Raw genomic sequence first — 26,260 nt, 5'->3', positions numbered from 1 at the left:
GTTGAATATTAGCTAAAACGCCCTTCTCTTCCGAAGAGAAACTGGGCAGCAAATGGTGAGCTCTAGCATTTGCAGCATTTAAAACCCAAGTGCCTGCATGCATGCACGCAAATACGCATGCACCTTCCCCCCTACGCCCGTTTTCGACAGCCAAATATTGCAGAAGTCAATCCTCATGAGCACCCAGGAGGCCCCCTAGAGATAACACAGGGGGGCCCTTGAAGGGCCTTTGGCCCTCAAGGGGATTAAGAAGTAATTTTTATTGCCAGCAACTTCACGTCCTGCACGGGTTTGTCATTTTGGTTCGTCTTCACCTGAAGATACACCCCAAACACCAAGACGCGCAAAATACACCCCAGTATCGCAAATAAGAAGAGGCTGGAGAGAATGGCTGGCTACATGCAACGACAACTCATGCAACACAAATGAAGGCGAATGCAAATGCCCATAAGTGGTGTAGGAGATTGAATAGTAGCAATTAGTTGGAAATTCTATCGCCATCCCGTCTCCGCAGAGGCCGCTCTCTGCCTGCGGTATATGTGCAGCTGCTGTTGCTTTTCCTGTGCGAGATGTTGTATGTATCGGGTTGCTGTTGCCTCCCCCATGAAGGAATCCTTATACATGCGTTCGCTTCCTTAGGAAGGCACTGCGGTGCTGAACGTACTCCCTCTATCTTGAGAACGACATCAGCTCCGTGGGTGACTCGACCGAAAACCGTGTGCTTCATGTCCAGCCAAGGACAAGGCACTGTCGTAATAAAGAACTGAGACCCGTTCGTGTTGGGGCCCGCATTTGCCATAGAAAGAGTAAAAGGCCGGTCGTGCTTCAAAGAACGATGCAACTCGTCCTCAAAGTCGCCGCCCCATATTGACTCTCCTGTACAGACATCCCAACACCACGAAGACCACGTTCATGATTGAATACTCCGTACACAAAATACAAAATGATGAAGAAGAAACCCAATTAGTTCCTCCTCTAATAACTGCATGTGCCTGCGCATGCATGCATGCATGTACGCATGCATGTACGCATGCATGCATGCAGCCTGGCAGAACTCCCCCTTCTCTCCAAGCCCCAAAGCACGGGGACTCCAAATGCAGCAAAAGAAAACAGTAAACAAACACACAGACAGAGCGGCGTGCCGAAACTAAGGCCAGGAAGAAGAAGAACAACAACAATCAGAAAGACAGAAAGCAAGAGACGCTAAGGAGAACTACGACCTCAGAAGCGCAACACCATCAAAACTGCAAGATTTGATGGCGTTGTGCCCGTCAACCCCCGCTGCCTTTACGCCCCACTGCATGCAAGCATGCATGCAAGCGTGGGGCTTTGTTTTGGCTTGACTAAAGCGGGAGTCCTCTGTATCGCTGCTGCAGCGCCTCACCGCCTGTGCCGTCTCCGTTGGGGTCTCCTGTTTGAATCATGAATCCCTTGATGACTCTATGGAATAGCATGTTGTCGTAGTAGCCGTTTCGTGCATGCACAGTAAAGTTCTCCACGGTCTTAGGGCATTCCGCCCCAAACAACTTCACCCGAATATCTCCAAAGGTCGTGTGGAGGGTGGCCGTTGCTCCCAGACGCTGAGCAGGAGTTATGGCCGATGCCCCGGTGGCAGCTGCATCAGCAGAAGCAGCAGCAGGACAAGCAAGACGAGAGCACACCATTAGCTGAACCACCTGTCAGCAGCATGGCTCCTTCAGAGACAAAGGGGTCGTGAGCCAGCAACAAATCGCCAACAAACCCTAAAGCCTAGTCCCTAAACCCTCACCGCTCAAGGATTCCTGTTCTTCCTTCGACGGCTTCTCGTTGAAGATGTCTCGTGTGTCCAAAATATCTTCTGATGGGGCCTCCGCGGTGAAGAAGTAAACCCTAGAGAGGCAGAATAAAAACGGGCAGACATTTTACGCGGAGTTGGCTTAAATGCCCCGGCGTCCCATAAACCCTCACGCAACAGCCTTTATAAACCCTAAGCAGGGCTCGAAGCTCTTGTGCAACTTGCGCTGCAAGAGGCGCAACAGCTGCAACGGACGAGACTTGCTGCTGTTGTCTATACACTGCACTTCAGGGCCTCGGGACAGGCACTGAATGTCTAGAAAGACGGTTTAGGGCTTTATGGCTTAGGAATCCAGGGTTTAGGTTACTGCACGCACCTCTTTTTCTTGAAGGCCGAAGCGACCATGATCGCGTCGTTGGCTCCCGCAGCCGTCTTGGCGACTCGCTGTCCAGACACTCGAAAGACAGGAGGGTAGCGGAAATGACAAGAGCAAACAAACAATAAGCAACGGCATGCATGCGCCCATGCATTCAGGGATTCACAAGAAGCAGCAAATGCCTGCCCGACTCACTCGCGTTATGTACGGCTGCTGTAGCGCAATCGCCAAATACCGCAGGCCCTGCTCATGGCGGCCGATGAAGCGGCAGACCTGAAGACACCAAAACCCCAAGCATAAAGCCCTAAACCCTAAACCCTAATCCCTGCGTTATTCAAAGCGTAGCCAGGCTTCCCTCGAGTGTGAGGATGCTGCACGGTGGAGCACCACGCGGAGCACCATGCGTTCCTTTTTGTCTTTGTGCTGTTTACTTTGTTGTCTAGGATGTTGAGAACCTTCACTCCCAGTAGCGTGGGATAGAGAAGAAAAGAAGAAGAAGAGTCAAAGATCAAATTTTGATGAAGACGCAAAGGTGACCGACCCAACTCCCTCTCCAGCGCCGCCCTCTGCTCGAAGTCCAACGCATCCTGGTGCAGCAGCGCGCACTGCGGGTCTTTCTGCGCCATTTCGTAGTACTGGAGACGCAGACAAGAAAAAAGCAAAGACAGAGATACGGAAGGAAAGAGAGATCAAGAAGCAGAAGGCGAGGGACCTCAAGACAGACACAGACACACACAAAGAGGGAGACAACACGAAAAGGATATTGAGAAGTGGACACAGGTAGGAAGAGAGGCAGGAAAAACAAACGCAGAGACACTGAGCTCCGAAATATGTAAAGAGGAGAGAAGGGACACTGAGAAGGAGAATACGAATCACTAAGGAGCAGGCACAACGAAAAACAGAGACTGAGAGATAAAGACAACTACGGAGAGCGAACGAGCCAGAGAGGGGAAGCGTCCACTTCTCATATATATACATAGATACGAAGAGAGAATCAAGAGAGGAAGGGAGAGACGAAGAAAAGCAGAAACACTCCAACCCTCTTCCTCTCTGCGCACTCCCCACTGCCCCCTGAATCACCAAACCGAACTGGTGAGAAAGAGCTCGAAGCCGCAGAACGTTGCCCATACAAGATAAGCATGTGCTCTGCAGAAGGCTGAATCTGCCGCTAGACAGGTAGAGAGTCAAGTAGGTACCTGCAGTGTCTCCAGATACACCCGACTGAGCTTAGCCTTCCGTACGTTGAAAATTCGCAAGTGGAAGTCGGCGCCGAGGACCGCCAGCCATTGGCCGTTTGGACTCGCGGCGATTGCGAGTGCTGTCGTTCCGTTCTAAGCGACAATAGCAGAAGAAAGCAACAAAGTGAAGCAACTATCAATTGCGTTTAATATACACAAGGAATGTACACGATGACAAGACAGGAGAGGATAAGAAGCGCAAACAAACACGCACCAGACACCAGAAAGAAGACAAACAACAACGTACTATTACATACAACCCCAACATAGCCAAGGCGGCGGCACATGCAGGATACAGCTGCAACGTTAGCAGCACCGAGAGCAGTTGCTTAGAAACAAATTTCCTTCAACGGGTATTAAAGAATGACTGAACAAAGAACGGAAGCGAGGGATGACTGCGCCGCCCCCAACAGTCAGACGCTGCTGGAGAGGTACAGTAAGAAATAGAGAAAACTCTTCGCTCTCAGTCTAAAGGCAAATATAATTCTAGGATAACTGCTCAGAAAATGATTAATTACTACCCAAACTTGTGCTGAGACTGTAAACTCACGACGCAGGCAGGCAAGCGTTTGTGGTCTAGTGGTAGAATACCTCGTTGCCATCGAGGTGACCCGGGTTCGATTCCCGGCAGACGCACATTTTACATTTTCACAAATACACGTACAAACATACCCTAACGGACCAGAAGATGTGAAAAACGCGGAACTAGACAAAAATAATTCTAAATAGGTGTCTCGACTGGCACGGGAAGTCCAACCGTGTGCGGTAGAGGAGAGACAAAAGGAGACAGCAGACGAGACAGAAATACTTCTCCTAGGGGACAGAAGACGAAACAAACGAAGAGACGGAGGAGAGAGCTCACCTTCTGCAGGTCAAACAAATGGGTCTCCGCCTTGAACTCGAATGCGATTTGCTCTGGGTGGCTGTCTTTGGAGACTCTGCGACCTGTATGTACACCCCAGAGCTCCAGGCCTCCGTCTCTGTCTGCCGAAAAGCAGATATCAGTCCCCCCCAAGTGGGCCAGCAGCCGCACAGGCGAACCGTGCAGAGAAAAACTAACAACAGGCTTCGCCCCGTGCAGCAGCGGCTTCAAGACCACCACGGTGGGGCTTTCCTTGTCGGAGCTGCAGCAAATACAGGTTTGCATACACAGAGACGGGCGCAAATAAAAAAACAGATGCAGACACAGAAACAGATGAAGAAACAAATACACACACCAGCAACACGAGGCTACGCTGGAGCTGAGCCACGCATGCAGGCTCTAACGCTTCCACGCTTCGAGGGCCGGTCTCCTTGCGCCTTAAATCCGTCCAAATATATGAACGGGCACCTAAGCATGCATGCATGCATGTATGCATGCATGTATTCATGACTAAGACACTGGCGGTGCATGCATGAATGCATGCATGCCTCGGCGACTGCGTAGGTACGCAGATGCGTGCGCATGCATGCACCCCTGTATGTAAACCGCACGAGAAGAATATCTTATGCCTTTGTGCATGGCATTGTACGCCGGCACCCTTCAAGAGGATACATCAAGCAAAATATCTGCATATAGCATTTGCAGAAATGCATCTCACCATGCATCCATGCATGCATGCAGCTGCACAAGAACGAATGCACGCATAACACCTACACAAAAAGCTCGTTGATAGCATACAAGTATCCCACGGGCATAGACAAGAATACATTCGCCTATACTAAAGCGCCTACACTAAAGCGTATTTATCCAATACTTATATATACATATATTTCATACATGTACTACGTACATACACATCAAAGCTATTACAACTTAGAACGAATACTCAACAATAAAAAGCTTGAAAAAGTGTCTGCATTGCAGGAGAGGGCTGGAGTTCGGGTGTGCGTACACCGCAACTAGAGGCGTTGCGTCCCCCTTTTTAGAGACGAATTCGCAAGCCCAAGGGATAAAGTCGAGCGAAACGAGACAAGCCATGTCGAAGTTGGAGACGTCAAAGATCTGCAAACAGAAGAAAACACAGAAGACAACAAAAAGAAATACAACGCACCGCCACACTCGCACGCAAGCAAACGAATACATACACAATACACCATACAAACAACACACAAATAAACAACACATCAATACATTAACAACCCACGAACAAACCACCAAACGAACAAGCAAAAAACCAATAAAAAACAACGCACAGATGGGCGAAAACATGCAGGAGAACACAGCAGCAGGAGCAGCAAGGACCATCAGCAGGCAGCAGCAAGGGGCAAGGGCCACAGCAAGGACCCGAAGCAGCAGCAGCAGGCAACAGCAGCGGCAGCAGGCAGCAGCAGCAGCAAGCAGCAGGATCCCGCCGCGTTGTTTTACAAACCCTGAGAGTTTTGTCGGCCCCAACGCAAGCGGCGTGTTCGCCTCCGTCTTCTCTGGAAATGCACAGCGAGTGCAGCTCCCCTAAACGCCACACAAAGACAGCTTCTAGCGGGTTCTCGAGCCAGCTAGCCACGCAGCCAGCCATTCAGCTAGCTGCGCTCCACTCACCACGCGAAACCCACTCAGCTAGAAACCTACTTAGAGAGCTAGCTACCGGGAGGGCCAGCCGTATATCTAGAGATGTAGCTAGCTCAAAAGGTAGCCAAGCAAAATAGCTAGCCAAAAAGCTAGCCATATAGCTAGACACACAGCTAACCGGATGGCCAGCTAGCCACCTAGCTAGCTAGGTTGCTAGGCGGGTAGCTAGCTAGATGAGTGGCTAGCTTACCGATGTGGGCCCGGAAGTGCTTAACAAATTCAATGCCTCCTTCCTTTTGAATCCAAAATTTCACGTGCCCATCGACGGAGCCGCTCAGAATAAACCGGTGGGCAGAGCTCGCCACCACTGCAAAAAACAAGTCCTAAACCCCAAACGCTAAACCCTACACACTGCACTTCGGCTAAACAGCGCTTTGCATGGGCCTGGCTCCTGTCCTGCGTGTGTGGCTTGTAGAGCTAGTGCTCTAAGCATTGGCTCCTTGCTTGGGGTTTAGGGTTTAGGGTTTACCGAAGGTGATCTGTTCTCTATGCATAAAGCTCTTGCTGTATCTCGTTGCACTCGGAAGCTGCTGCAGCAGCAAACCTTCGCAACGCAGGCGGCGCCGCTTTGCTTGAGGAGCCGCTGTCGCCTCAATGGGCTTCGGGCCTGCGACACACAAATCCTAATCCCTAAGCCCTACTAAACCCTAACTTCTAAACCGTACGCTCTATACTCTTACCCTAATCCATACGCCCTAAGCTCTAAACCCTAAATCCTACACCCAAAAGTCTATCCCTGCAATCCAAACCCCTGTCACAGTCCCGAAGTCACGATGCTCTTCTCCCTGTAGGGCAGCCTACAGGCAACTAGGGTTTAGGATTTAGGGTTTAGATCGTGGCATTCTCTGAGGCCCACCGAAATCATCGTCGCTGCTACTGCTGTCGCTATCAACTTCAGCAGCCCCTGGTGCAACTGGCTGGCCGCTGCTGCTGGCGCCAGTGCTGCTGCTGCTGCTCTTGCCGTTGGTTGTGTCCTTGTCCTTGCTGCTGCTGCTGCTGGTGCCGCTTCTGTCCTTTTCCTCTTGAGCCATTTTCAAAGACGCTCCTTCCGCAGCTGCGCAGCTGCTGTTGCTGTTGTTGTTGCTGCTGCCGCTGCTGCTGCTGTGTTTGTTGCTAACCTGCTCCACGCTGTCGCTGCTCTCGCGGGTGTTGCTGTTGCCGCTACTCCTCGTTTCCTTGCTGCTGCTGCCATGCTTGCTGCTGTGGTGGTGGTGATGGTGGTGGTGGTGGTGGCTGTTGTGGGCCTCATCCTGATGCCTGTGCGACTCTCTCGCGTCCTTGCTGCTGCTGCTGCTGCTGCTGCTGCTACTGCTGCTGCTGCCGCTGTGCTTACTCCTCCCGCTGGAGTGTTTGCTGCTGCTACTGCTGCCGCCGTCTCTATGCTGCGGTACCTCCTCCTCCGGGGATCGGCTGCGGTGGCGGCCCCTGCTGCTGCTGCTGCTGCTGCCTGCGTGACGATCCGGCATTGTAGCGGCTTTCCGGTGTATGTACACTCCAACCCCTAAACCATAAACCCTTTAAGAGAAGCCGCAAGTATCCTTGCGGGACACGGGGCCCTCACTCAGCTGTCGCAACGAACTCCCTTGGAACCCGATTTAGGGTTTAGGGTCTAGGGTTTAGGCCTGAAGATCCACGGCAGTTTTTTCTATGCAACACTCGGCAGCCCATCAATGAAAAAACAAGCAAAAACAAGGTTTGCTGCCTAGCAGTTAGGGTCTACTTCTACTAGGGTGTGCCGCTGGAGAGCGGTGGGCCCCACCGCTGGGGCCCCCGAAACCCTAAACCCGAAACCCTAAACCCTAGGCCCTAAACCATAGGTGAGACAAGAATTCCAAGGCACTTAGCTTGTGAATTTAAGGGTTTAGGGTTTAGGGTTTAGTGTGTAGCTATAAACGCCAAGCGCTGGGCGTGCTGCTCGCTCTGTCGAGGGTAGAGCGGAGGGAGCTCCTAACCCATAATCCCAAAACCCTAAACTCTAAACCCTACACCCTAATCTCAAACAGGAAGGCGGCAGCTTTGAGGGTCTTACTAGGAGCTTGTCGCCAGAATCCACTGAAACAAGGGGGGTGAGTGTTTGAGGCATACGGTTTAGGGTTTAGGGTTTAGGGTTTAGTGGGAATTCGTAGGGCAACGATCGAATGAAAGACTTACGCGGTGTAACAAGGGCCCGTACCTTCGGACGGCTTGGAGCCCTCTGGGGCTATTCACCTGCACCTATGCCTCAGCAGCAGCAGCAGCTGCTGCTACAGCAGCAGCAGCAGCAGAAGGGGCAGCAACAGCAGTCTTCCACGTGGCTCTCGGCTTCTGGCCGTCGCATGGGTATATCTAGCGGAGGTAACAGCAGCAACCCACCGAGCAACGCCCGCAGCAGCAGCAGCAAGAACAGCAGCAGCACCAACGACATCACAACCAGCAGCAGCAGCAGCAGCACAAGCTGCAGCAGCAGAAGCTCTCAAGGGTCGGAAGGTGACCCTTTGCTGGTGGAAGAGCGTCGGGGGCCGCGGGGGGCCCCCTCTGTCTTTACTGTGAGCTTGAATCGCCCGGAGCGTCTCAATGCTTTATCCCTTCCGCTGCTGCAGCAGCTGCAGCAGCTGCTGCTCTCCCTTGAGCGAAACGGAGAAACAAATGCCCTTGTCATCCTCAGAGGCGAAGGAGATAAAATATTTTCTGCAGGTGAGCTGTCTGTACACCTGAAACCCCGTATAAACCCCAAACCAAAAGCACTTGTTCTCGCGTTTTGTGCATATTGTCCCTCTATCAACTCATGCTAAAGCAGCAGTAGCAGCAGCTGCTGCTGTTGCAGCTGCTGCAGACGTATTACAGCAGCAGTGACGCAAAAGGAGCAGCGGCCACAGCAGCTGCAGCACATGTAGCTGAGGCAAGGACAGCAGCAAAGGGAGCTCTTTCGGCAACCGAAAGGCAGCAGCAGCAGCAGCAGCAGCAACAGGGAGCAGCAGCATCAGCAACAGGAACATGAGCAGCATCTGTCCTTGAAGGATTTGGTTTGTCTGTCTTCTTCTTTTTTCTGTGTTTACAAGGAGGTGCCTGTTGTCTCTATCGCCTTCGCTGCTCTGCATTCTGTGCTACTGCTACTGCTACTATTGCTGCTGCTGCTTGGTGCGTTGGGGTGTATGCACAGGTGGAGATGTGAGGGCCATTGCTGCAGGTAGTCCAGAGGCTGTCATTTCTTTTTTTTCTCTCGAATATTCTCTCGACTTTTATTTGGCGCAGCAAAGAGGGCCCCCAGTGGTGGCCCTCTGGGACGGCATTGTCATCGGTGAACCCTAAACCCTGAACCCTAAACCCTCAACTCACCACTCATGAACTTTGCGCCGCTAAGCGCCACCACACCCGGTAGCAACCGCACCACAGGCGACTGCCGCAGCAGCAAAAACAGCAGCAGTAGCAACAGCTCCAGCAGCAGCAGCCCCAACAATGACTGCAGCAGCAGCAGCTAAGTTCTGCATCATAGTCTTGTTGGGGTATTAAATAGGATTGCTGCTGCAGGTGGCGGAGTCGGGCTGTCTGTACACGGAGGGCTTCGTGTGTGTACTGAGAACACCTTGTTCTCAATGCCAGAGGTGATGCTGCTGCTGTTGCTGCTGCTGCCGCCGAAGTTGCTGCTGCCACACTTGCTGCCAGTGTTGTGTCGTGTCTGGCGGCCGACGTGTTGATCCTGCTGCTGCAGTGGTTGGGCTGTAGGCGCTTGATCCCCGCTGCCTTGCTTTGCTAGGTTGCTGCCCGCCTTTTCTGCTGCTGCCATTTGTGCTGCTACTGCTGCTGCTTGTGCTGCTGCTCCTGTTGCTTGTGCTGCTGCTGATGCGGTCGTTTCTGCTGCTGCTACTGATGCTGCTGCTGCATTCGTCGTTGCTGCTGCTCTTGGTCGTTCTACTGCTGCTGCTGTCGTTCCTGCTGCTGCCGCTTGTGCTGCTCCTGGTGTCTCTCCTGCTGCTGCCGTTTGTGGTGGTGCTGCTGTCGCTTTTGCTGCTGCTGCGTATTTTGCTGCTGCTGGCATTCCTGCTGCTGCTGCTGCTGTTTCAGGTTCACATTGGGCTGTTCCCTGACGCGGGGATGACTCAGGCCTTTGCTGAGGTGAGGCCTCGCGGGCTGGGACTCTTTCTGGCCCTCACGGGCGAGAAACTAAGAGCAGCAGACCTCATGCAAACAGGTCCGCTGCACTTGATGCTGCTGCTGTTGCTAGTGCTGCTGTTTCTATTGTTGCTCGTGCGCTCTCTCCTGCTGCAGCTTTTGACGTTGTTGCTTGTGCTCTGGCTGCTGCAGTTGCTGCAACTGCTGCTGTTGCCCGTGCTCTTGCTGCTACTACTGCTGCTGCCGTTGCTGCTGGGTGGAATTTGGTGTGGGGTGCAGACACTGCTATTCTGCCGTTTCTGCCTCCTCTATTCTTTGCCAACTTCTTCGAGCACCCCTGCTGTTGCTGCTGCTGCTGTTGCTGCTGCTGCTGTTGCTGCTGCTGGTTATTTTTCAGGGTTCGCAACCCACTACCTGCCATCGGCCCTGCTCCCGGGAGCCATTGCCCGCCTGCAAGAAGTGCGGCCTCTAAACCCTAAGCCCTAAACCCAAAAAGCCATGTTATAGACCCTAAACGCTAAACCCGCATTAGGCAGGAATTTTCTACCAAGTTGATTGTGGGGAGCCTATTGCTGCTCCTGCGGAAACTTCGCATGTCGATGAAAAAGAAACATTTAGGGTTTAGGGTTTAGGGTTTGTTGCTGCTTTTCGTTAGGGGCCGCCTCTCCACGCCGACCCCAAGGTTTGGGCCTCCCAAATTCTTGACGAAATGCGCAGGGAGGCCCCTCTAGGGGCCCCTGCGACCCCCCCGGAAGCAGATCGGCTGCTTCAGCCTGATTTGCTGCAGTTCTTAGAGCGGTATTTCGCTAACGCCAAGTCGCTGCAGGTAAGGGTTTAGGGCTAAGGGTTTAGGGATTTGGGGTTTGGGCTCAGGGTTTAGGGCTTTAAGGTTTAGGGTTTGCGTGCAGAGCCTTGTGGCTGCCTTGGAAGAGAATGCGAGTAGCAGTTGGTGCCGCAAGACCCTCAGCACTATGCAGCGCGCCTGCCCGCTGTCTCTTGCTGTCTCTTTTAAAGCCATTCGGGACAGAGAGAAGGCCACAGCAGCAGCAGCAGCAGCAGCAACAGCAGAGGCAGCAGCAGCGCCAACAGAGACAGCAGCAGGCGGTATAGCCGCTTGCGGGGCCTTGGAGGGGGCGCCCAAGACAGGGCAGCACCAGCAGGAGCAACAGCGGCTGCAGCTTCTGCGAGAGGCCCTTCAGATTGAGTTGGTGTTGATGTGCAACATGGCAGGACTTTCGAATGCAAATTTTAAAGAGGGGGTTCGGGCCCTTCTCCTGGACAAGGACAAAAACCCCCAGTGGTGAGCAAACCCTATCCCCTAAACGTCAAACCCTAATTCCTCATTCTACACTCACGCTGACTTAGGCCTTAGGCTTTCCACCGGAGGGTCTCCTCAGTGGAGGGTTTAGAGTTTGCACAGGCTTTCCATGTAGGGTTTAGAGTTTAGGTTCTCTCAGTGTAGGGTTTAGGGTTTAGGTTTCAGCGCAGGCCTTAGGGTTTAAGTTTCAGTGTAGGGTTTAGGATTTGCGTAGGGTTTCTGTGTGCTGCACCTGTGTGCTGCGGTGTACAGGCAGCCCAGCACCCTCAGGGAAGTCAGCGACGCTGCAGTGGCCCAAGTCTTCCAGTCGAGTATTCCTTTGCGGTTAGCGAGGCTATGAAGGCAGAAGAGGCAGAAGCAGCAGCAACAGCTGCAGCAGCAGCAGCAGCAGGAGTGGCTACTTGTCCCCATTACAGATGCTTAAAGGGTGCCTGCATGCTGTCTATGCATACAGATTCGTAGTCACGCATTGTTGGTCTTAGGGTATAGGGTTTAGTTTTGCCCTCGAAGCCTGGAGACTTGTGCTGCGTTTGCTGCGTTTCCTATTAAATTTTTCTGTGTTTTACTTAAGCGTACTTAAATACAAGTTTAATTAAACGCAGCACAAATATCTTCTGCTACTGCTGCCACAGCAGTAGCAGCAGCAGCAGATACTGCTGCTGATATATAATCCAAGACATTGTTGTATATATTATTGTGGAATAAGTATTCATGCACGTTAATATATATTATATATATTAAATATATATATATATGTACTTAAGCGTCATCCAATACATTATGCAATTTATTATATAGTAGGGTAAGTATATATGCAACAGTACATTATATAATATATATAATACATTATAATGTAATTGCGCTGCATAGACCCTCAATAAAGCCCCTTCTTTCTCGTCGCCTTACAGATGAGGGTGGGTGGTGTCTGTGCAAACCCCTTACAATAAAGTTGAAATTAAAGGAGAAACATAATCTATAAATTGAAATCCAGTTTAAAATAATTAGAGAAGCAAACACCCGATCAATATCCAAACAAACAGCTGCTACACCCTTGCTCAATGAGGGGGCCCCCCGTAATGCCCTTCGCTGCAGCATCTCTATAAACAACGAATAAAGCAAAACTATGCAAACAGATAATGAATTTATTTCATATATCTATACTTTCTGCTGCTCTGCACCCTCCTCTGCCGGCATCAACTCCACGGGGGGCCTCCGAAGGGCCGCTGGGGCCCCCGGGGCCCCCCCCTGGAGTTCCAAGGGGACCTAGGGGGCCCTTTGAAGCGAAGATCTTTTGCTCGAAAGTATTGACGGAAACCCGTTATTCTAGAGGACCAGGAGAATGCTGTGCTTGCCATAGCGCACTGGTTTTGAAGTAGGGCCAAGTGTCTAGGGTTTGGGGTTTTGGGTTTTGTAGGGTCTAGGCTTTTGGCTTTAGGGTGTATCAAGTATGATATGGAGAACTCAGCTGAACAAGGCGCAGAGAAGTCATAGGGGGGCAGGGCCCCCTGGGCTTCAGGAGAAGTCTGTAAACTTCGGCAAATCTCTTGCTGCAGCTCTTCCCTGCAGATGCAGCAACGGTATCTGCAGCTGTTGCTGCTGCTTATCTCAGTGCCGCTTCTGCGGCTCCTTCCATGTGCCGCTGCTGTTGCCGTTGCTGCATGCGGGCCCCTCCTCCACTGCGGCTGCGTTGGCAAGACCTCCATTCCTGGATTTGCTGCCTTGAGGGGGGCCCACCATGGGGGTCCCCGTTCATCTTCACGGTTTGCAGCAGGCAGGCCGCGGAAAAGCTCACAAGGATCCGCTGCAGTGAAGCAGCACCAGCAGCAGCAGCGCCGGCGGCAGCAGCAGCAGCAGCAGCGGCAGCAAGCAGGTGCAACAAGGCCCTCTGCTGCTCATCCTGTTTCCCCTCTGTCTCTTCAAGATGAAGGCGAAGGTACCCGTAAGAAATCCCTTACAAGTTTTCTTGATGGCCTGAGGCAGCAAGAGGGGCTCTGGGCCTTAGGGGGCCCCATGGGGCCACTCCCCAAACCCAAGCTCGGCGTACCCATTGAGGCTGCAATTTCAAGCAGCAGCAGCAGCAGCAGCAGCAGCAAGTTACAGCAAGTGCTCAAGTCGGGAGACTACAGTCGCCTGAAGCCGTCGTTCTTGGGGTCGTTCTTGCTGCCTATACACCGCAAGGAGGAGGTGGAGGAGCAGCACCAGCAGCAGCTGCAGCAGAAGCAGCAGGAAGCCAGTGGTGGAGAACTCCGTGAATACTTCCCCCCCCACATCCTTCCTGATGCTGCTGCTGAGGAAGAGGAGGGGGCCCCACCTGTTGCAGCTGATACAGCCCGCAGCACGCTGCGGGAGCGGCTGCTGCAGCAGCTGCTGCAGGGGGTGCTGCAGCAGCAGCAGCTGCCGGAAGTTGCTGTTGCTGGGCGCAGTAATGTGGGTAAATCTTCGCTTATAAACGCCTTCTTCAAACTCTGCAGCAGCAGCAACAACACCAGCAGCAGCAGCAACAGCAGCAACAGCAAGCTTCCTCACGCCCGCTCCTCCCGCACCCCTGGGCGCACCCAGGCCATCGATTTTTACCTTTTCAGCGTTGCTGCAGCAGCTGCTCAGCGGCAGCAGCAACAGCAACAGAAGCTGCGGCAGCAGCTGCAGCGGGGGGCCCTTGTCCTTGCGGATCTCCCGGGGTATGGCTATACAGAAGGCATCTCCCCAGAGAAGACGCGGCAGATATCTCGCACTTTAGAGGTGTACATACAGCGCAAAGAGCAGCAGCAACAGAAGCTGCAGCAAGTGCTGCTGCTGGTAGACGGCAGGAGAGGCATGGGAGCCCACGATGCTGCGCTGATGCGGCTGCTGCTGCAGCAGCAAATCCCAACAGCAATTGCGGTCACGAAGGAAGACAGACTGAGCTCCAAGCAGCTTGTGGTCTGTTGCTGTTCTTGCTGATTGCTGCTTCTGTCATTGCCGCTACTGCTGCCGTGGTGGTTTGCTGTTGTTGCTGCTGCCGTTGTTCTCTGCTGGCGCTGCTGCTGCAGCTGTCAATTGCTGCTGGTGCCCCCGTTGCCGCTGGTTGTTGATTTGCTGCTGCTGCTGCTGCTTCTGCTGTTTCCACCGTTGCTGCTGGTGCTGGCTTCTCCATTGCTTCTGCTGCTGCTGCTGTTCTTTGCATTGCTGCTGCTGCTGTCACTGCTGCTGCTGCTGCTCGCAGGATCTGGTGGAGAATCTATCGGATTTCAAACAACTTCTGCTTCCCCCCTATTTGCTGCAGTTGCGGCTGAAGCTGCTAGTGGAGCAGCAGAAACGCAACAGCAACAACAACAAAGACGAAAGCGATGAACACGACGACACCAGCAGCAGCAGCAGCAGCTGCTGCAGCAGCAGCATTAATGGCCCAGCAGGCTTCTTCAGAACCGTGCAAAATCCCTTTGCCGCAGATACCTCACCCCTGGAACAACAAGAGCAGCAGCAGCAGCACCAACAGTCGAAGCAGCAAGTCCCTGTCTTCCTCGTTTCTGCCCGCACAGGCTCGGGCATAAAGCAACTCTGGCAGCACGTCCTTAAAACTGCAGCAAAAGGGCCTCCTAAGGAACACGCACCAGCAGCAGCAGGTGCAACAGCAGCAGCAGGTGCAGCAGCAGACCCGACACCCTCTCCAGCAAAACGGCGCGTAGATAAGTCAAGACGGATGGCGCTGCTCCTGGCAGGGCCGCAGCACATGCCAGATGATTGCTTCTAGCAGCAGCAGGAGTAGCAGCAGGGCTGTTGCGGCATTGAGTGCTGCTGCAGCACCAACAGCGCCTATGGTGAGCTTGTGCACCAGCTGCTGCGGTTTAAGGGAACCGAATCGAAGAGGACATCGTTGTGGAGTGTGTGTACACTGCAGAGCAGCTGCTGCTACTGCAGCAAAGTCAGCCGTCTGCTGCTGTCTCTCGCTCTTTTCCCCCCACTAATCTCTAACCTTATATTCTGCATCAGGTGGCATTTGCTGCTGCAGCTTTTCGTGCTGCTGCTCCCGCTGCAACGGCTGCGCGTGTTGCTCCTGCTGCTGCTGCTGCTGGTGCGGCTGCTGCAAAGGCAGCACAAGCTGCGGCAGCAATGCGTTTATGTTCGCTGTTTGCTTGTTTGGGGATTTGGATTGCTTTGGGTTTGGAGCGGTGTTGGGTTTTGTTGTTTTTTTTTGTTTGCTGACAAAAGAAAAGAAAAAGAAGGTTCAGAAGGCAGTATCTTTTAAGTATATCGCAAGCCTCTGTTTGTCTCTACTTAGGCGTCTCTCGTTCTCCAACTATCTTTCTCTTCAAGCCTGTCTCTCTTTAGCTTATCTCTCTTAGATTTGTAGCCTGTCTATGTTTAGCTTTTCTCTCTTAGGTCTGCAGCCTGTCTCTCTTTAGCTTGTCTCTCTTGGGTTTGTTTCCTCTCGCTAGAGTGTCTCTCTTCTGGGTCCTTCTCTATCTCTAAATATGGCTCTCTTTGAATCCGTCTCTCATAAGGTCTGTTTCCCTTCAGGGCTGTCCCTCCCTGTCCTTATTAGTGTGCCACCGTTGATGTCTGTCGGCAAGCCCACGAAAGACAAGCAGCACCTGCTTCTGTCTCCGAGCAGCAGCAGACCAGCAGCAGCAATAGCTACCGGAGGCAGACAGAGGCAGTTGTGTAGCAGCTCGCCTTCTGCAGTAGGTCTGCTGCAGCAGCCCACCTGCTGCAGCTTCACTTATTGGTAATATCAGCACTGATTCATTATACAGGAGCCCAAAATATGCTACTGTGGATACAAAGCCCTTTGCAGGTGTATGCACCGCTGCTGCTGCTGTTGCTGGGGGTGCTGGTGTTGGTTTGTTGCTGTCGTTGCTGCTCGTGCTGGCGTGCTGTATCTGCCGTTGCTGTCTGTTGCTGTTGCTGCTGTCGCTGTGTAGCATCGGTATTCTCGTTCGAAGTCTACAAGACTAAAGGAAATATTGCTTGTCTGGGGTTTTCTTGGAGCCAGTCTTCGTCTCCTTCTGTTGCTGTTTATTGCTATTGTGTGTCCTTTAAGCAGTGTGTTTTTGCTGGCGCTGCTGCTGCTGCTGCTGCATCTGCTGAATCAGGGTTTGCTGCTGCGCGTGTTGCATGGGTTGATATGATTCGAATGTCATAGTGAACTCGCCCTGTCCCTGGGTGTGGGCCCTGAGGTCGGAAATGAAGCCAAACATACACCGCAGCGGCACGCGAGCGGATATGCATGCAGTGTCTCCTTCAGTTGCACAGCTGGAGACGCTTCCTTCTCGCCTGTTTAGCAGCATCAGAGCTGCTGCTTGCATCTCGCGGGGGGCAGTCACCTCCACAACCATCAACGGCTCAAGCACCACAGGAAGACTCTCTGCTGCAAATGCCCTGCGAAACAAAACAGGAAACAGCAGCAGCAGCAGCAGCAGCAGAAGTAGCAGCAGCGGCAGCGGTCCCGTAATCCCTCGAGTAGTTAACTCGCTGTTTCAGCGCAACTTGCTCCGGCTCCCTTAAAACATACGCATCCAGCTTCTGCTGCTGCTGCTGCTTCTGCTTTGTGCTCTTCGAAGTAGAGCAGCAGCAAATCCACTGTCTCTACTGGCGCACCTGAGGGCCCCCGCCGCCGCTAGGCGAAACGCAAGGTCACTCGAGTCCACGTCGTGGGCCTTCCCCCCCTGCAAAACGAATCGCGTGTTGACTAGGGGAGCCCCCAGGAGGGGCCCCCGCTGAGCCGCCTCAAAGAAGCCTCTTTCTATGGAGGCGATGAAGTTGGGGGGGATTTCGTTGCCCACCTGCAGCAGACACAAAGCATGAATAACCTAACAAGTCCCTTCCTAGATCGTATCGCTTGCAGCTGCCTCCTTTTAAAGGCCTTGAAAGCCGACTCCGACTGGCAGAAGAGGCAATAAGAGAAAATGAATACCCACGGTGAAGAAATACTCAAAATAAATTCATATATAACAACTTACCTACAGATATGCATATATACATGTATATGCATACATATACATGCATGCAAATATTATACAGACTATATATATATATATATATATAACACATTTGTGCGCGTGCTTCTAGCCCTCATCACTGGCCCTAGAAGTTCATGGGCTTGCAAGCCTAGATATATATACCCAAATATGTACATATACGTATAAATATTATATATATGCACGTATGCATGCATATATACGTATATGTATGTACATCTACATATGCGTCTATGCGCATGTATGCATATGCATACATAGGTATATGCAGTAATACATATTTGCATGCGTGTATGTAGGTATGCTTGCGTGTGTGTGCGTATCCCTCATCCCCCGGCGTATGACATATAAAAGGCGTTTGTTGGATCCTGAGTTTGTTGTTTTGCTTAGGAAGAGGTTCGCGTATGGAATGTAGTAGCCTATACGTTGTTCATCGCTGGTGGCTATATGTTTTGTCGTTTTTGTTTGTTTGCCTTACGACTTCATTAACGAAGACGTTGGTGAGTTTGCTGTTTGCCGTTGTTTTCTGTTCGTCTTCTTGCGGCTTCAGGGGCTCAAAGTACCCCGAAATCCTAGCGAACTGTCCCGCTCCTCCTGTTTGTTTCTTGTGTGTAAAGTCAAAGACAGCCCTCTGTGTTGGGGTCTCTCTGTAATGTACCCCAGGGCGCCCAGCTACCACCTCCAAACCATACTCGCGTCGCATGCGTTGCAAATATATCTCTAAGTGCAACTCCCCCATGCCGGATATTACCGTCTCTTCAGACTCAGCGTCCTGACCCACTCTGACAGAAAACACCCAACCCCGAACACGAAATCCGCAATCTAAACAATAATTCAATACCCTTATTCAATACAATTAGAAAAAATACGAATACGAAACTTGTATTCTACACAATAATTCAATACTCGCATTCAATACAAAAAGAAAAAATCCAAATACGAAACCTGTCTTCTAAAGAGTAATTCAATACCCTTATTCAATACAAGAAGAGAAAATCCACATACGAAACCCGCATGCGAAACCCTAATTCACTGCAAATGCAATGCATGCAATGCAATAATACTCTAGTAAAAACCCTAGTACAGAACCCAAAAACAAAACCCTAATAGAAAACCCGTACACCTAACCCCAATTCCAAACCCTAATGCAGAGCCACTAGAAAAGCCCAGTACAATACCGCAACGCAGAGCCCCACTAGAAAACCCGAATACGAACCCCTAATAGGAAGCCATAGTTTAAAATCCTAATTCAGAACCCGTTCAGACACAGATAGAATGCAATTCAGCGAGGTTAGACACACATACAGAGACATCTTGCTCTTTATCAACGAAGTACAGCTTAGGGTTTAGGGTCTACACAAGTTTGTATGCTGAGGATTTTGAGAAGTTTTGTCGGCTTTAAGGACTCCCAAGGTTATGCCTTAAGATGGGGCTTCAGTGGTTCAAGGGTTCGTAAGGGTTTTGGGAGTTGGACTGTACATCTTGGGGTTATAACTGCTGTAATTGATATTACGGTTTAAAACGCCGGGAATCGAACCTGAACGTGGGGTCTTCGCGCTGGAATCTGTTGAGTGCCTTCGCGAACTTGTTTTGGTGGTCTTTCTTCTCAACTCGCACAGCTAAGGAGACGACAGGATCTGCTACATGCATTGAGTTAAGGGCTAGTTGGGTTCGTCCGTCTGTTAGAGTTATACCTGAATGACAGACCAACCCCCCTACTGCAACGATGTCTCCTGCTGCCGCTTGCTGCACCTCCCGCGCCTCATCTGCATGCATGCGCAGCAGCCGCTTCACTTGTTGCTTCTTTCCAGTGCTCAAGTCCACAACAGACTCCCCACGGCGTAAAGATCCCTGATATAAACGCAAATACGTTAGCTGCCCGATAGGCAGCTCCTGTAGGCCCAGCAGCAACACAAGCAACACGCAACCAAAGCCTAAACCGTAGACCCTCTACACACACGCGTGTACAATGCAAATATTCACCATGCGAAAACAGCAGTTAACGCCCAGGCTCTTCAAATAAAGGCGAAGTTAGGGTTTACGGGTTAGACAAGTAGGGTTTGGGGGGTTAGGGTGTATAATTAATTCGGGTAGGCATTTAGAGTCCACAATTTGAGCCTCAAATTAAGGTGTATGGTTTACAGTTGCTTCCCCAATAAAGTTTGTTTGTAACGAGAGTTTATCAATAGGGTTTAGGGTTTGCAACTTGGGTTAATATTCAGGGTGGAGAGATCGAGATTTTGAGTTAGAATTGGGGTTAATAGTGTGGATTTAGAAATAAGGTTTACAAGTAGGGTTTAGCATTAGGGTCTAGAGCTAGGGTTTAGGGACATTTACTTGGATCTTAAAAGCCATAGCCACAAAGGGTTTCTTCGGATCGCAAGACAGCTCAACCTCTGCCTCTCCTCTGTCCAAGTCTTTCGCCACTTGCACGCGATCCTCTGCAAACCGTAAACTCTAAACTCTTAACCCTAAGCCCTCGGCACGCCGCCTGGGTTCTTCCTTTTCTATCTAGGAGGGTTTGGTGCTGTTCGTGGGCTTGGGGGTTTACGGGAAAGGAGTTAAGTGACTAATAACCATCATCAGGGTTTAAAAAGGTCAGCCAACGGGTTCATTAGGGTTTTGAATTAGGGTTTATTGGGGTTTACGTGGTGCGGGGAGGTAGCGGCAGACAGCATCTAGCAGGGGCTGAACGCCTTTGTTGCCTTTCGCCGATCCCATAAGGAGAGGAACGAAGTTGTGCTGAAGTGTTTGTCTCCTGATGGCCTCATGAATATCTGAGGGCTGGACGTTGTCTCCGAGGTTAATGTACACCTCAGCCAAGGCCTCGTCCTTCTCAGCCAGCGCCTCCACCAACTCGCTGCGGCGCTGCTTCGCCTCCTGCAGCAGATCAGCAGGAATATCTGAACTCCTCTCAACCTTCTGGCCCTTCTCTCCTTTAAAATAAACTGCCTCCAAAGACACCAAGTCAACGACGCCTTGGTGCTTGCCCTCCGTCCCGATCGGAACCTGAACGAAGCACAACCGAAGCCCTAAACCCTAAACCCTAAGGAACACTTCACCCTTAAAACCTACACCCAAACCGTAAACGGTAAAGCCGGCCAGTGAGCAGACAACGCCCGCGTCTACACCATAGGGTCTACGCCTATGGTTTAGAATTAGGGTTTACTTGGATGGGGAAAGCATTGATGCCGAGTTGTTTGCGAATGCCAGCCAGTGCTCTCCACGGATCCGCTCCATCTCGGTCCAGCTTATTCACGAATATCAAACGGGGCACCCCGTACCTGTAGCAAAACCCTAAATCCTAAACCCTAAACCCTATTACCCAAACCCAAAGCCGCCACCAATGCAGCGACGAAGCCCCGCCCCCTACACGGGAGCTGCGTGCTCCTTCCCTGTCGGCGTGCACCCTTGTTTCATCCTTCTCAGGCCACGGCTTAGGGTTTAGGTTTACCTCCGCATTTGCCGGTCCACCGTTAGGGTTTGGCTCTGCACGCCGGCGACCCCACAAACCACCAGCACTGCTCCATCCAAAACCCTCAGCGCTCTCTCCACTTCCACAGTGAAGTCCACATGCCCAGGGGTATCAATTAAATTCACCGTGTAAGAGCCCGCAGAGGGCCCCCCATTGGGCCCCTCGGGCAGCTCCCACGAGCAGTAACTCGCTGCCGACTGAATCGTTATACCTGCACACAAACTCGAAACCCTAAACCCTAAACTGTCGCAGAAGGATCCACCCCGGAAGGAGAGAGAGCAGGCAACAAACGGCCGTCATTTAACAGGGTTTCGGGTTTAGAGTTTAAATGTTAGAGTTTAGGAAAGGGTTTAGGACTAGGGTTGAAGCTAGGTTTTGGGTATGGTGCTTAGGATTCAGGCTAGGGATTAGGATGCACCAATTAGGATTTAGCCTGTGGCGATTAGGGTTTAGGGTTTTATTGCTCGGCAAACCTTTTTCCCTTTCGAGTTCCATGGAGTCCATCTTGGCTCCGACGCCGTCGGAGCCCCTCACCTCGTGGATCTCCGCTATACGACCTACGATACACCGTAAACCCTAAACCCTAAACCCTAAACACTAAACCTTGAGCTCCCACCCGTATTCACCAGTGCAGTGTGGTGGGTCTCTACCCGAGCCCCTGGTTAGCAAACCCGGGAGCCTCGACTCCTTTTTCTCTGTGTCGCTGCTGACCATAAACCCTAAACCCCAAAGCTTTAAACTCTAGACCCTAAATATCTTCGCCTCACCCGTGTAAAAGAGAATGCGCTCAGTGAGGGTTGTTTTGCCGCTGTCAATGTGTGCGCTGATCCCAATGTTTCGTATTCGGCTCCTCCCTGCTTCATCGGGGGGCCCCTGGGGGCCCCCAGAAGCTGACGAGAAGAATCGGGGCCTGAAGAATCCCCGGGACCCCTCCGGAGCAGCAGCAGCAGCTACTGCTGCTGCTCCTGCATTTGCTGCTGCAACTGCTGGCGTTGGGGACGCTCTGTGTGGGGGGCGCCCACGCCCAGAAGCAGCAGCAAGGCGCCCCCTGAAGGCCCCCAAAGGCCCCCCCCCCAGAACCCTAGGGAGCCGGAGGCCCATAGAAGGCCCCCCAGAGGAGCAGATGATCCAGGGGTTCATCCTGAGGGTTTAGGGTTTAGGGCTTAGGACATAGGTTCCAAGGCTTAGGGCTTCCGGTTGAGGGTTTCCCGCAGGCTTCTCCACAAGCCGTCATATAGGGTTTTTAAGACCCTAATGCCCGTCCTTCCTAAACCCTAAACCCTCGAGAGAGAACTGCAAATCCTGTGTCGGGTGTATGCTAACCTCTCGTTGTTTTTTGCCTTCAAATCGCCTTCCAGGGTCAAGTAAAAAAAGAACATAACCGAAGTACACTCAACAACTCGCGCTGCTGCTGCGCTGCCTGAGATGCCCCAGTGTGGGGCCCCCGAAGCCGACGACCCCGGGGGCCCCCCAGCGGGGGGCCCCCAGCGGGGGCCCCCAGGGGCCCAAACATTGTAGAGATTTTCATCAAGCGTTTTGCCTCCTGTTGAGTTCTAAGTATACTTCCACCAGTTCTCATTTGAGGAGGAGCATTAGCCATTATGGCCTGATAGGATTTAGCCCTAGGGTTTTGGATGAAGTGTTTGGGGTTCAGGGTTTACGGTTTAATGCTTAGGGTCTCTCCACGCCTTCCGCTGCAGCTTTTCGGGGAAGCACGTCTCTGCCTTGAGGGGGGCCCCCGGGGCCCCTGGGCTCTCTGTTGAACGCAGTTGTGGGGTTCGGCCGAGGGGTCGCAGCGGACATTTGGGGCCCCTATGCTGCTACCTGCTGCGTTGCATAGGCTTCAGAGTGCAGGTCTTCTCAAAGTTTGGGGTCCCCTGCGCTGAGACTGATCTGTTGCCCGGGGGCCCCTGTTTGCGTGGTTGTCGGCTTACGCGGCTGCTGCGCCTCCTGCTGTTCCTGCGTCGCACGCGGTGCTTCAGTGCTGCCTTGAAAAGGCATCGTCGCTGCTTCTGCTGCTGCTGCTGCTCCTGCTACTGCAGTAAGGATGGCGGATGTGTACCGACACGCTGCAGCGGTGCTGCAGCAGATGGATTCAAAGGAAATTGGGCTACGGGCGGCCCTCTATGGAGTCGCCAGGCCCCCCCCAAAAGCACTTGCGAGGGTAGGATCCCCCTGTTGCTGCTCATGGTGCTTCTGCTGCGCCTGGTGCCTATGCTGATCCTGCTAATGCTGCTACTGCTGCTCATGCTGCTGCTGCTCATGCTGCTGCTGCTCATGCTGCTGCTGCTCATGCTGTTCATGCCCATGCTACTGACGCTGCTGCTCCTGCTGTTCATTATGTTGTTGCTGCTCCTGTTGCTGCGGTTGTTCCTGCGGTTGCTAGTGACGCTGCTTCTGCTGCTGGTAATGGCGTCGTGGGGAAGACGACTGAGTTGTTGCTGATTCTGCTTCTGTTACTTTTGCTGCTGCTGCTCAGGTGTATGCGCTGCTGTCGAAGACGCTGGCAGTGCGTCCGCTGCTGCAGCAGCTGCTGCATGAAGTGGGCCTGGCGAGTTTTTCTTCTGTAGCAGAAGGGGTTCCCACGTCAGAAGCAGCAGCAGGAAAGAAGGAGTATTTGCTGCTGCTGATGCTGCGCGATCTGCTGCTGTCTCCAAAGGGAATAGAAGGAGGGGGGCAGCTGAGGCGGGAGTTGCTGGCTCACGAATCGCAGCTGCGGCATCTGTTCAATGCAGCAGCAGCTGAAGCTTCTGCTGGAGCAGCAGCAGCAGCAACAGCAGCAGCAATCCCCAGGTACCTCCGGGTGAACAGACGCCTGTGGGACGCAGCAGCAGCAGCAGAGTTCCTCAGGGGTAATTCCTCCTGCATATCTTGGGCCCTTTTAGATCCCCTGCTGCCTTGCGTCGTTGCAGTTCCTGCTACTGCAGCACGCCTGCTGCAGCAGCAACCGCAGCAGCAACAAACGCAGCAGCAGCAGCAAAAACAGCGCCGGAAGCAAAATCAGCAGCAGCAGCGGCCGGAAGAGGCGGAAGCTGCGGGAAAGGATAGTAAGGAGGGGCAGCAGCAACTGGTGCCTCAGGAGCAGCTCATGAAGCAGCAGCACCAGCAAGAGCACCAGCAGGGGCTGCTGCTGCACGAGCTTGTGCCGAGAGGGTTTGTGTCTCTTCAAGACAGGGCCAGCTGTACTGCTGCTGCTGCTGCTGCAGTAGCAGAAGGGGACATCGTACTTGAGGCATGTGCTGCACCAGGCAGCAAAACACTCCATATAATTGGTACAGCTTCTGCTGCTGCTACTGCGTTTGCTGCTCTGCTTTTTTTTTGCTGCTGCAGTGATGTGTCTGCGTGGGGCTGTATTTCTGTTGGTGCTTTTTGCGGTGTGCATACACCTTATCAATGGTGCAATCCGCCTGCTGCTTACCTTTGCAGTGTCTGCGCACCTCGCGTTGCGTTGCCGGCTGTGAGGTTACACTTTTGTATATGTCTCGAGAGCTGTTCAGAAACAGCGGCTGCTGCAGCATTCGTTAATGCTACGGGTGTTTCCGTTGCTCTCATTGCAGCAGAAGCAGCAGCAGCAGCAGCAGCCGCTGGTGGTGGTGCTGCTGCTATGCTCCTGCTGGTACCACGGTGAAGGCTGGGGCAGCGTTGGCCGTGGTTGTCTCTCTTGTGTTATTGTTGCTGCTGTTGCTGCTTCAGCTGCACCGTTTAGTTGCTGCCATGTTTTCCTGGCGATTGGTGTACGTATGGCTGTTAGCCCGGCCCCAGGCATTTATGCTGCTGAAGTTGGTGCTGCTGATGCTGCTTTTGCAGATATGCTAGGCACAAGGGGTCATTTAATCGTTCTTGAGAGAGACACGAAGCGGCTTGCTGCAATGCTGCGAAGGCTGCAGCAGGAGGCTGCGTTGCGGGGGCCTTATCTGTCTCCCTGCTGCACCCAGAAGCACGCAGCCAGCAGGAGCAGCAGCAGCAACCGCAGCAACGGCAGCGACATGGAGGAGTTCCGGAGGCTCGCGGAGTTGGCAAAGAAGCAGCCTCTTTATTTCGCTCGGTTTGATGAGCCGCCCCGATCTGCCGCAGCAGCACCCCCTGCAGGAGCAGCAGCAGCAGCACCCGCTGCAGCAAGCTATCCGCAGCTAGCTGCATCTGTGCCGCTGCTGCTGATAGAGGTCCGGAGAGCAGATTTTGTTGCTGTAAGGGGGACTGTCCCACCTTTTTGCTGGGCACAGAAAATTTTATTGGACCCTTCCTGTTCAGGCAGCGGCCTTCCGACGCATGCAGCAGCAGCAACAGCAGCAGCAGCAGCAACAGCAGCGGCAGCAGCAGTAACAGCTGCAACAGAAGCAACAGACGCCGCTGCGACAGCAACAACAGAGGAGGCCAGCGAAGCGAACGGCTTCGCACCGTCACCAGCAGCGGCAGTTGCTGCTTCAGCACCAACTAAATGTGCTCCCACTGCTGCTGCTGCTGCGGACGAGCCCCCGGACCTGCTGCACTGGAGCTGGGAAGGGTGGAAGACTTGGGGTGGCCTTTGTAACCCTTCAGGGAGTGGTATAGATAAGGCAGCTCCAGGGGCCCCCCATGAGGGGGCCCCCTCATGTGCGGCCTCCCTTCCTTCTGTTGTGCCACCGGCACAAGAAGAGGACAGGGTTTCGCGTCTCGTTGCAGTGCAGCAAAAACTGCTGCTACATGCGCTTTCTGCCTTCCCTGCTGTGGGCCTCGTCTGCTACTCAACGTGCTCGCTGTACGTGCACGAGAATGAAGGCGTATTGCTCAATGTGGGGCTGCAGCGGCAGCAGCAGAAAGATATCGTTCACGATTGGCAGGTGTGCCGTCCCCACCTTCATTCAGGGTGGTTCCCGCCGTCTGCAGCAGTTGCACAAATGCAGCAGCAATTGACCAGCAGCAGCAGCAGCAGCGGATGCAGAGACAGCAGCAGCAGTAGGCTGAAAGATGCTCTAGAAACGTTTGGTTCTCTCTGTGTTCGGGCATCCCCACACACACACAGGTGCAGGGGCTTCTTCCTGGCGACCATCTGCAGGGCCGTACCCCCAGCAGCAGCAATCGCAGCAGCGACAACAACAGCTGCAGGAGAAGCAGCAGCATCACAGGCGGCGGAAGAAGCAGGCACAGCAGGAAAGAAGACAGCCATTGCAGCAGGAAAGGAAAGGGCTGGAAAGAGAAAGAGGAAGAGGAAACAAACGACAGACAACCCCCCTCAATGCGCCGTCCCCTCACTGCCCGGCAGCAAGCCCCAAAAGAGGCACAAAATCCGTAGCTGCAGCAAAGCGGGCATCAGCGTTTAAGGTTTTTCTGTGGGTGTGCGGGTTTAGGGTTTAGGATTTAGCTGCTTATTGCCCGACCCTCCCGATGGAGGGGAATGCGGCGTTTCGCTCCAAGGAAAATTCCAAACCTCCTTAAACATATCCGTTTTTTCAATATCATCCTTGTGCATTTCCTCACCTCGTATTGCTGGTTTTTGCGTTGCCTT

General features: G+C 52.8%; 4 protein-coding genes across 4 annotated transcripts; 2 read left to right on the top strand and 2 right to left on the bottom strand.

Moving 5' to 3' along the window:
- Positions 1–245: 245 nt before the first annotated feature.
- On the bottom strand, positions 246–7,402 carry EAH_00002440 (cyclophilin, putative; the record flags this gene model as incomplete). The annotated part of the gene is made up of 14 exons (XM_013394386.1): positions 246–314; positions 665–876; positions 1,385–1,615; positions 1,769–1,869; positions 2,151–2,218; positions 2,346–2,423; positions 2,582–2,785; positions 3,347–3,481; positions 4,251–4,512; positions 5,263–5,372; positions 5,740–5,819; positions 6,127–6,243; positions 6,406–6,543; positions 6,793–7,402. The coding sequence occupies 14 exons, from the start codon at positions 7,400–7,402 to the stop codon at positions 246–248; spliced, it is 2,415 nt and encodes an 804-aa protein (XP_013249840.1).
- A 672-nt stretch (positions 7,403–8,074) lies between these two features.
- EAH_00002430 (3-hydroxyisobutyryl-CoA hydrolase, mitochondrial precursor, putative) lies at positions 8,075–15,073 on the top strand (the record flags this gene model as incomplete). The annotated part of the gene is made up of 10 exons (XM_013394385.1): positions 8,075–8,609; positions 9,076–9,213; positions 9,444–9,517; positions 9,978–10,104; positions 10,423–10,484; positions 10,681–10,851; positions 10,934–11,284; positions 11,596–11,770; positions 12,953–14,262; positions 14,546–15,073. 10 exons carry the CDS (start codon positions 8,075–8,077, stop codon positions 15,071–15,073), a joined length of 3,471 nt encoding a protein of 1,156 aa, XP_013249839.1.
- Positions 15,074–16,358: 1,285 nt separating this feature from the next.
- Positions 16,359–22,154, bottom strand: EAH_00002420 (elongation factor G, putative; the record flags this gene model as incomplete). The annotated part of the gene is made up of 11 exons (XM_013394384.1): positions 16,359–16,701; positions 16,921–17,105; positions 17,779–18,082; positions 18,838–19,193; positions 19,638–19,741; positions 19,949–20,309; positions 20,470–20,584; positions 20,755–20,986; positions 21,249–21,332; positions 21,543–21,778; positions 22,099–22,154. The coding sequence occupies 11 exons, from the start codon at positions 22,152–22,154 to the stop codon at positions 16,359–16,361; spliced, it is 2,376 nt and encodes a 791-aa protein (XP_013249838.1).
- Positions 22,155–22,822: 668 nt separating this feature from the next.
- On the top strand, positions 22,823–26,075 carry EAH_00002410 (hypothetical protein, conserved; the record flags this gene model as incomplete). Its single annotated transcript, XM_013394383.1, has 4 exons — positions 22,823–22,939; positions 23,255–23,627; positions 23,688–24,047; positions 24,583–26,075. The coding sequence occupies 4 exons, from the start codon at positions 22,823–22,825 to the stop codon at positions 26,073–26,075; spliced, it is 2,343 nt and encodes a 780-aa protein (XP_013249837.1).
- Positions 26,076–26,260: the final 185 nt, after the last annotated feature.

Source organism: Eimeria acervulina, genomic scaffold (genome assembly GCF_000499425.1).
Source record: "Eimeria acervulina Houghton genomic scaffold, Eah_scaff8, whole genome shotgun sequence".
Lineage (NCBI taxonomy): Eukaryota > Apicomplexa > Conoidasida > Eucoccidiorida > Eimeriidae > Eimeria > Eimeria acervulina.
This window is presented reverse-complemented; position numbering and strand designations above follow the sequence as displayed.